This window comes from Pollachius pollachius (assembly GCF_949987615.1).
Source record: "Pollachius pollachius genome assembly, chromosome: 10".
NCBI lineage: Eukaryota > Metazoa > Chordata > Actinopteri > Gadiformes > Gadidae > Pollachius > Pollachius pollachius.
Window position 1 is genome coordinate 4,758,894 of NC_136943.1, and position 10,569 is coordinate 4,769,462.

At 46.7% G+C, this 10,569-nt stretch overlaps 1 protein-coding gene across 3 annotated transcripts in view; it reads left to right on the forward strand.

Annotated features, from left to right (window-relative positions):
* Nucleotides 1–5,528, forward strand: part of trpc7b (transient receptor potential cation channel, subfamily C, member 7b) — a gene marked incomplete at both ends in the record, with an annotated part of 51,448 nt that extends 45,920 nt beyond the window's left edge. For 2 of the 3 annotated variants that reach the window (XM_079745223.1, XM_079745224.1), the window contains 3 exons: nucleotides 3,557–3,637; nucleotides 4,656–4,731; nucleotides 5,389–5,528. In XM_079745223.1, the coding sequence (XP_079601349.1) occupies nucleotides 3,557–3,637; nucleotides 4,656–4,731; nucleotides 5,389–5,528 (297 nt within the window). The remainder of the gene's footprint in view (nucleotides 1–3,556; nucleotides 3,638–4,655; nucleotides 4,732–5,388) is intronic. The other variant, XM_079745225.1, reaches the window with a different exon arrangement.
* Nucleotides 5,529–10,569: the final 5,041 nt, after the last annotated feature.

Below are 10,569 nucleotides of genomic sequence, written 5' to 3' on the forward strand. Positions count from 1 at the left end.
TAAACGTTGGGCGAGCTTCTCAGGATAGCGTGAACTGAAAGAAAAAGAAGACTGCAAATCGGATGCCGACTTGCCATGGCCGTGGTGCTCTTGAAATTGTAAGTACCCTTGGGTGAACTTTGTCCTCTTTGTATTGTGGCTTCTTGATGTTGATAGTCTCTGTAAAAATGTGTTTGCTCAACCGTTTTGTTGTGAGCCCTGTATGTTTCTAGCTTGCTTGCTTGCTTGCTGGGGTGTTAGCGTACTCGCTACCAAACAAGTTTGTTTTGCTGTTCGTCTGTCTCGTCCCCCAGATACAGGCTAAATCCCCGAATCCAGGTTCTTGTTTATTTAGATCACGAGACCACTATTCGAATGCCTCCGATTTTTCTAAGAGTGTATAGCCTATATCATGTGATATGTCCGGCTGGCCATATAATGCAGTACCTTGCACAAGAGCTGCTAGTTAGCACATATTTGTCGTTAACAGAACTGTTAGGATGCATGAACCTCCTTTATAGCTTTAGCGATGTTATACCTTTGGTGTAATTCCCCGCTTGTAAACATGTTAAAAAGATTGCTTTTTGTTTTTTCTTAGTTACAAGCATTGGCAAACAGCATTGTTATGAGGCTTGATGACCCAAGACGGCTCGGCCTGCCTGCCCCGGTACAGCCACCACCCACATCCCAACTTGTGCGGGTGCAAGTGTCACGAGGAAATCCAAAGAACCCTCAAGAAGATGCTACACAAATAAATATTTTTCTCACCAAAGTGTGTATTATTGAACAAATGAAAGAAAGGTGGTGCAAACATCTGTTGTTTAAAAAAATGGAAACATTTTAAAACCATATACAATAATATTTATTTACAATGTTTATTTGCAAGCATTTACACGTAAAGATAAAGGTGTCCCTCATCTTCCAGACACAGCACCTGCCTATGACAACTCTCCTGCGCGAACTACCGTCTCGATCACAGAATCCATTTCCCTGTAATTCCGTACACAAGTGACGTACTTGAGCAGATACATAAATGTACGATTGCTGCACAAATTGTTCATGCTAACGTTATGTATTATGTTGGCCAACACTCTTAGACTGATCATTCTGTTCAACAACCAAAGATAAAACAATTCTAATCTAGGATCTAACATCTCCCCGTCAACTAACAAAAAGGATGGGTTTATTATAACACATACACCCTTTCAAAATGTATAACCTTGTCTACCCTTTATGATCTACCTTGGACATGGCTCCACGCATTCGCCTGCTTCTTTGAAAACAAATGCACATGGCTAGCATAGAAGTGGATGGGGAAGGGTCGTCAACAAGTTATGACAGTGTTGTGAAATATCTCCTCCGAAGCTGTAGGGGGAGCTCAATGCGAGCGTAAACCAAGCAAACAGCGAAGAAGTGGCCAAAGTTGCATAGTTCCCCTTTAATAGATACGCTCCGGCCTAATTATACGATTTCCTTATTTCTAACGTTTGAACCCTAAACCTCTTTTGTTTCAGTGAGAGGATTTAAAGTTTTTTATATAATGTCGATCGTCAAACCCTAATACTGCATGAGTCACGTCGCCACGACAACCAAGTCGATGGAGACTGAACTCTCAGCCAAAGGTGCATAAAACGACCAAATAATTTCCCTTTAAAACAGCTGTCGTTAAGTAACGGTGTCACCTAATGGGGTTACTAATTGTTTCCTGTACGAGCTGAATATTAACACATCTATTTTCAGATGATTACATTTTCTATATTGTTGACTTGTTTTTCACACATATTACTACATCATTCCCCGACTAATGGAACACACTGAATGGGTTGTTTCATTTTTCCCCACCCTGCATTTATTTTCCTTTAGAAAGAAACTACTTAAATCCTTTGTGATGTTAATATATTTATCATTTATAAAGGACAGAAATCCCTTTGGTCGCGTTGACATTTCAGACCTATAAAGGATATGTTATCCTATAGTCTGCGCTGCTCAGCTGTAGATTTAACCTGTAAACCAACGCCATGCATTCAAATAAAGACGTGATTCTGAATGGGAGTAGAAACGTGAGACGGATACTGTGAAGATAGCGAATGGGGAAAGGCCACACACACACACACACACTTAGTCCTCCGTGAGTCAAGTGTTGCTTCAAGGGCCCTGAACATTCTTACGTGGAATCGTGTTCAGTATTGCCATGTCCAGGAATAACTCGGTACCACCTTCCAGACTAAGCCCTGCCCCAATTGACAAATCTTCCCTCTCTGCCTTCCCTACGCCTTCCACCAAAGAAATGCTCCACATTGATATTCTGATAGGTTTGTGAAGAGTAAAATGCAGTACAAAAGAGGAACACAGTGGTTTTCCCTGCATTGGTGCGAGCACGTCCCAGCTGCCCGGCTCCCTCTCGCGGGCTACTGATGGCTCCTCCACAGAGCCTGGGGCCAGCTATAACCCGGCCCATTGCATCTGCCTGTATCTGGTCCCGCCGCCCGGACAGCCAGGGCCAGGGAGCATAGGGGGTGGAAGATGGCTCCGTGCTCTACTGCCCCCCCCAAGCTCGTCTCCAGGCGCCCTCCGTGTTCCCTGACAGCCGCTCGGGGGGGAGGGGGGGACGGCGGGGGGCCAAGCAGTCAGGCGATCAATATGTAAACGCAAACCTCGCCACTGCACCCACATGCCAGCTCAGACGAGGCAGTGCGGCCTTTCTGACGGTACGGGTTGAGACCCGTTCCCTTTCCCGCATTCTGGGTGAACCCCCGTCCGAGCGACACGTCTACCGCTTCTGGAGAAGGGACAAAGGTCGTTAAAGGGAAGTATGGATGGTTTTTAAAAGCCAACCAAAGGAGAGATGGAAAGGGCAACCAGCTCCCCAGCGGGGGAACGAGACGGCGTCTCTATCAGATTAATAAAAACAATCATGGTTTAACCAATAGTAGGACTGAACGTTGGTGGCCAGGGTTACCTTCCCTGTGGTAACCTTTCAATTGTTTGTTTATACCTGTGTTTTTGGAGATTCCCGAAGGATGGCTGCTGATTGATCTTGCTTAATTGGTTTAACAGACAATTTTCCGCGTGGAACTCTCCATCAATAGCACCACTAGTGCCGCGTAGCTCTGGGAGGCAGAGATAAAATGCTAATTCTGCAACTGCTGCTGTATCTTCCAAAATGTCAAGATGTAAAACAATACAGGCAAGCAAGTTAATGCTATGCTTGGCTATTGCAAACATTGAATTTTATTTGTATTTAAACTTCAGTGCAGACAGGCCTTGATAGTATCCCATGTTTTTAATGTGCGTCATGTTTCTCACAAATTTCCCACATCGGCTATGTAGTCCCGAGAAAACTTAAAAACTGCTTTTTTTGTAGTTTCAAAGTGTGTGGAAAAAGTTGAAAAGCCAGCACTCTTGGAGCAGCCGGTTCATCCATCATTGATATGGATGATAAAACCAGGTTTATTCATAGGATACTCCCATATCACTTTTCATGTAACCATTTTCCATTCCATGTCCTGTCTTTTATTGGCATTTCCCATCCGTGAGATTACCCATTTTCCTAACCCACGGCCCCTGACTCCCACAGGCGGAGCGTTTTACGCCCCACCCGCGACCCGGTGAGGAGTTTGTGCCACGGAAACCCATCAAACACCCCACCAGGTACCAGGTGAGGAGGGGCGCGGAGGTGGAGCAGGCTGGCCCAGGCCTGGCTGGGGGGAGGGGAGGTGGAACACGGAGGGATGGTTTACACAGGGCGAGAGAGCTCAGTCCCACGCTCTGAGACTCTGGAGAAAGGGCTGTAAGAAGAGGATACAAAGGGGAAGACTTAGAGAATAATAGAGAGAGGGCGTCGGTCAGACAGAGAGAGAGAGAGAGAGGGCAGCAAGGTAAGGACAAAGGAGGAGGAAGAGGTGTAATGCCAAAAACTAGTAAAAGTTCTCCTTTAAAATGATGACTCAAGTAGATAAAAGAAGTCACCCAAATGATGACTTGAGTAAGAGTTACAAAGTACCTAGTGAAAAGACTACTGAAGTACTGGGTCACTTCATACCACCTGATTATTACAGCGAAAACAAAACAGAACGTGCGTTGAATAGAAACAGGCTAAAAATAATGAAAACAAACAAAGATGGATGGCGCAAACAAGATGGACGCCACAGGGCAATGCTTCCTGAAAGCACCCTCTCTGAGTCCTCCCTCTCCCTGTGGCGCTTACTCTGAGCCCATGTGTTGGTCCTCTGCTGTGGTTCTCCATCAAACACACAAACAAACACATTTAGCCAAATATGCATGGGTGGGCTCCTGGGAATATCACATGAGTTTCATGTGATAGAAGTACGCAGGGGTCTACTGTATGCGGGGTTGAGGGGCAATCGACAAGTTCTCAGAATACACACCTCCCAAGGGGATTGAGGAGCTCAGCCTGCAAGCTTTGCACCGTGTTGACTTGTAGATCGATTCTCAGTCTTCACACCCTCGCCATAGCGCCCTCGCCATGCATCCCCCATTCTCCCGTGTGAGTGCACGTAACACACACACTCATGCACACACTCACACACACCTTGAGATCCTGTGTGAATGGCCTTCTCCTGGAACCCGTCACACCCTTTATCTTTGCTTTCTGGCCTTCTCCAGCCATAATAACGTCTTTCTCCCCCCCCCCCCCCGCCCGGCGGCTCTTGCAGAAGATCATGAAGCGTCTGATTAAACGCTACGTCCTGAAAGCTCAGGTGGACCGCGAGAACGACGAAGTTAATGAAGGTAAGACGCCCCCAGCAGCGCCGACCTCCTGTGCAGCTGCTCATGTGTTTAAAGGGAAGAGAGGGGGCACAGTGACGGGGGTGTGGGTGTGCACTTCACATGTGTGCGTTGAGCGGGGGCGGTGATGTGCGGGTGTGTGTTTTATGCAAACCTGCCCAGTGATGGATGTAACCGTACACATAATCCTCGCACAAAGCAAAGATGCCAATCTAAGCTAACCTGTGTTGTGCTTTCATTTGAACAACTGTTTGTCTAAAGTAATGAAATGTAATCACTCAACCAGTCATTGTGCGTGGGGCAGAGCGCTTACAATATTAAGTGCCACATTGCATGCCCATATGGCACTTGCCAGTCTACGTAACTGTGTATGTGTGCATACCAGACAAGCCTGTTTTCCTTTTCCTGCTTACATGCATTTAATCATGTCTCATCTGTGTGTGTGTGTGTGCGTTTGTGTGCCTGCGTGTGTGCCTGTGTGTATGTGCGTGCCTCTGTGTGTGTGTGTGCGTGCCTGTGTGTGTGTCTGCGTGCCTGTGTGTGTGTGTGTTTGTGTGCGTGCCTGCGTGGGCCTTTGTGTGTGTGCGTGCCTGTGTGTGTGTGTGTGTGCCCGTGTGTGTGTGTGTGTGTGTGTGTGTGTGTGTGTGTGTGTGTGTGCAGGCGAGCTGAAGGAGATCAAGCAGGACATCTCCAGCCTGCGCTACGAGCTCCTGGAGGAGAAGGCCCAGTCCACGGGCGAGCTGGCCGGCCTCATCCAGCAGCTCAGCGACAAGTTTGGCAAGAACACCAAGAGACACTGACCACACAGGACACCCTGCCAGGGGGTGGAGTACACCGAGGGTCCTGGGGGAGGGAGGGGGCGGGTTAGCAGATAATGTGGAGAGAAAGAGGGGGGGAAGAGAGAGAGAGAGAGAGAGAGAGAGAGAGAAAGGGCAGGGGGTTTACAGGTCTGCCGAAGGCTAAGGGGGAGATCTGATCGAGAGAGAGAGAGAGAGAGAGATGATTTGGGAAGGTAGTCCATACTGCGACATCAGAAGGTGTGCGGTGAAGGAGACAGAGCCAGCGGCTAAGAAACTGGTAGTGAAGGGTCAGGGTTTAAGAGGGGTCCGAGTTGAAGAGGTTTCCAAGTGGAAGAGTGGTCCGGGTCGAAGAGGGGTCAGACGTAGGAGACTAAACTCAAGACGACAGCATGCAGACTCACAGAGCGAGGAAGCAGCAACATTCAGGAGTAACGGCGACATCCTGGCTTCCAGGCGTCGTGAGCATAGAGATGGCAAATACCAACAGGCGCTGCCAAGAAATATCAGCACAAAAATATCAGGAGAGAGGAAGCAGGGAGCAGGAAGAGCTAAAAAAGGAGAGGGGAAAGGGGAGCTCTAGTGGGAGGCAGGTGCTGGAAATGTGTGGGTGTCATTCATGTCTTTTAAATGTGTGCTCAGAAAGGCACGCACGCGGCCTTCTTTGTGTGTGCGTGACCAAACCGGCTTTGTCTGATAAACTTGAGGCTGCTACAAAGGAGATCTCTATATCCAACGCGTTGATCTGGACGAAGGAGAACAAAACAAGGCAGGAGATACCGGAGCAGAAGAAAGAGTCTAGGTGAGGGATCACAGGGATAGGGCTTAAAGTCTTAGGCCCAATCCCATTCCTACCCCTTACCCCTTCCCCTTACCCCTCCCCCTTGTTTTGAAGGGGTAAGGGGAAGCGGGGAGGGCTAACGGGTAAGGTGTAGGAATGGGATTGGGCCTTAGTGTCAGCTCCGTGCGGATCATGAGGTGGATGTCTGGCGAGACGCTGCACCACCGGCACACGACAGGCAAGCTAATTAACACATTACGACCAGTCCTCCAGGCACACACCCTCCTGGAACACCTCACAGCTCCAGCCCAGGGGAGGTTCACTGGGAGACAGGGCTGAGCACCATGGAGGGCCGATCACACCACTACCATTGTATGAACTCAGTGAAATAGATTAAGAAACAACAAAGAAGGTGATGAGATGACTTGGGTTAATGCAGGTCGTTAGTAATATATTTATTTATGATATCTCTGTTCATTTAGTGATGTTTCAGTTTGTTATCCCTACTTGTGTTTATTTTCCCTTTTATGCATCGCTGGATTTGTTTATTTCAGAAATTGCGAAATGTGCGCAAGAGGAAGACAGCGATGATAATGATAGAGTGGAGGGCTTCTCAGCCCTGCTAAATGTAAGGCTTGTTGCTGGACCCCCGCTGTGCCTCTGTAATGATAGGCATCCACTGAGGAACACAACCCAATAGGAGAGCCATTTCCCCACCGTCAAGACGCTTGGCTGAGGAACAGGCCAATGTACATCCCGCAGTCTATTAATAATAGTAAACTTCTCTTAACTCCGGGGGTGTCGCTGCTTCGCTGTCAAGCGGCAGCGAATTGGAACAAATATTGTTGAACTGCAAGTATTCATCGGAAGTCTCAGCCAAGCGTGTTAACTGTGGAGAAGCCATTGTGTTCTGAGTTCTGGAGGAAGGATTCAACAAAAAGGAACGAGGACATTCCCCAGGCACTCTGGAATCGATCATCCAATGACAATTATATCAGGCCTGACAAGCTGGACAGGAACCCAATACAGAAATATATATTTATATATACAGGTGTATTTATAAACAGTAGAGCAGATGGTAGATATAGGTCTAATTTCAAATCAATAAAACAATATAGTATATTTTATCTAGAAATATATATATATATATATATATATAATGATCAAATCAGCTAAAAACAACACTTTTGTTTTATTTATTTGATCTCTTCCAAATGTGGTTAATTTTGGTCCTCAGTAAACTAACCTGCAAACAGAATGTACGTTGAATGTACCATCAAAATGGTGTAATCAGGGTATTTTTAATTCAGCATCTGAGCTATTCCCTCCTCAGATGACAGGTTAGTATGTCGTGTCTGTCTTCGAACTCAGTTGTCATGGGACCGCTGTCGTCATGGGACCCACAGAACTCACTGCCAGTTCGAAATATTCCATCCCTTCAACCTTTATTCCTTCAACTCTCTTATCAGTTACCATAGATCATTTATTCGAATACTTTATCAGGACTTTGTGGTAACCCTCTTGAACATAAATTGTATCGGATCATGACTGGCAGCAAAAGCTCATCTGGATTTTATTATGAAACATCAAAATTATAAAATGTTTATAATTAATAATGACACTAGTATTTTTCATTTTATTTTCTTTCTTGCCTTTCAAAAAAATTTGATCATGAAATGTAAGCCTGTATCTTAATGTTGGTTTGATGTTTGTATGTGTCAGAGAATCAGAGCTGTGTTTTAGTGTACAGAAGGTATGTTTGATATCTGAAAATATTTCCCCTGCAACACTATTTGTGATAACCCCAGATTCCCAACCGTAGAAACACTGAAATGACCCAAATGCTGTATTTCTATCTTTTACTTGAAGAAAACAACTATATTGTCATATTTTTGATTCCTGAAAAATAAAGTGACCTCTTCGATCTGTCTATTTGCATTATACTTTTGTGCATGCATGTAGGTTTGCGTGTGCATGTTTTACCTCAATGACGGGCATTAGAGCGGGACAAAACATGGTTCAACATCATCTTCATCAACCCACCTGTACACACAAACACACACACATGCACAGACAGACAGTCATGCGAAACACAAAAATGTATCTTCCTGTGCAAACATCAAATATTTGGGCACCAAATATGCATTGTCATTACGAGACGTCGCACAACAACACGACCAGTGTACTGTGCAATACACACATACACACACACAAACCAACACGCACACAAGTTAAAGGAAGCATGAATCGCGTCGTTGATTTATATCACTTGATTACCCTCAGTTAGATAATATTTTTTCACTTGGTAACATCAATATTTAATCAGATAATTCTAATACCTTTTGGACTTTTACTTTACTATGAGTGTGTGTGCGTGTGGACGTTTTCTTACCAACTGGTCGTATGCATGAGTGCACTTATGTGTGTGTGTGTGTGTTGGTGTGTTTGTGTCTTGGGATGATACACATTACCATGCATCCAAGCTCTAACACACGCACACACACACGCACACACACACACACACACACACACACACACACACGCACAGTGCTTCCTGCGCCCTGTCCGTGGGAGGATCCTTGTAAAAACACTGGCTCCTTCTGGTCGGTTTATTAGACGTTCTGCTGCTCTTCCAATCCCTCCATCCAGTTCTCCAGGCTTCCTGCCTCATTTTCAGCCTGTCACCACAAATCGGAAAGACCGGGGATTTTATCATGGGGGTGGGTCTGTTCAGCCGGCAGCGTGCGAAAGGGACACAGATTTTACATTTTGTTCAGAGAGTTTGAGAGAAACTATGTACGTAACATGGTGTTGGTCCCGGGGGAAGGGTGTTTGACGAAGGCCTACGGGAGTGTTGTTGTGTGGTGGGTTTGAATCAGGATCACCGCATGTAGTTTCCCTCCCCGCGCCATTCATTCTTCCCCGCAGCGGCCCCACAGCCTCCCAGTGGGGCCGCGGCCCACCGGTCGCACGTAGGAAGGAAGACGGGGCTCCGCTAGCAGAAGAGAGCCACCGCGGCGTGTAGCACCTGATAATTCGCTCACACACACACGCTCACACACACACACACACACACACACACACACACACACACACACACACAGACACTCTGAAGACGGGACCTGTGCTGCCTGGATCGCCATAGCAACAAAGGGGGATCAGTGCTTTGGGAAATTCACAATCATTTTCTATGATCTGATCTCATTCCGTACATAAGTCGGTAGCCTGAGGTTTGAGCCGCCTGTACTGGGAGTGTGTGTGTGTGTGTGTGTGTGTGTGTGTGTGTGTGTGTGTGTGTGTGTAAAGCTATCGACGAGTATTCAGGTTTGTGCAAATGTTTGATCAAATTATGTCTATAAACGTACACATTTGTGCCCAAATGTGCATGAGTGCAGGTGTGTGCGTGCACGTGTGTGCCTGGGTCGCTTTAGTTGATGTGCCTGTGCCGTGTGAGCTCTATAGAGTAACACTGTGTCTTTGAAAGCCCCTCTCCGGTCTCATTTGTCCCTAAGGGCCCCAAGGCGATGAAACGACTGGTGTGCCTTCACCCACTCACCCGTCTCATCTCTCCGCTCTTTAGCTTTAGCTTTTTCTCTCTCTCTTTCTCTCTCTCTCTCTCTCCCTCTCTCTCTGTCTCTGTCTCTGTCTCTCTCTCCCTCTATGTCTGTGCAGAGCTTGGTGGATCACTGACCTCCCGGGCCTGAAAGAGCAAGACGCCCCTGAAGAACACTTCATCGGCCTTTGACCTCCTCCCTCACCCACCCCCAAGCTACTGCTTGTTCCATTCATCCTCCACCAACGAGTTGGGTTTGTGTAGGAGGACACACGGACACAAACCTTAATTGTTAATTCCATTTACCATTCACTGTCTACATTTACATAGTGCTTTTCCGACCTGTAGCCACGCAAAGTGCTTTCAAAACCATTGCTTCACAAACAGCCCTTCGTGCGCCCATTCAAACACTGACACAATGCCACCCCTGTGAGGCTACAGCGACCTCGTCGGGTGCAGCTAGGGTGAGTCTCGCTCAGAGACACTTTTAAGCATCCGTGATGGTGGAGCCACAAAAACACACACACACACGATTACACACACACACACACACACACACATATACTCACACACATGCACATACACATATACACATACACACGAACACAAACACACACGCACACACGAATACACACAAATATAAACACACACACACACACACACAAGAATACGAATACACACACACACACACACACACACACACACCAAGA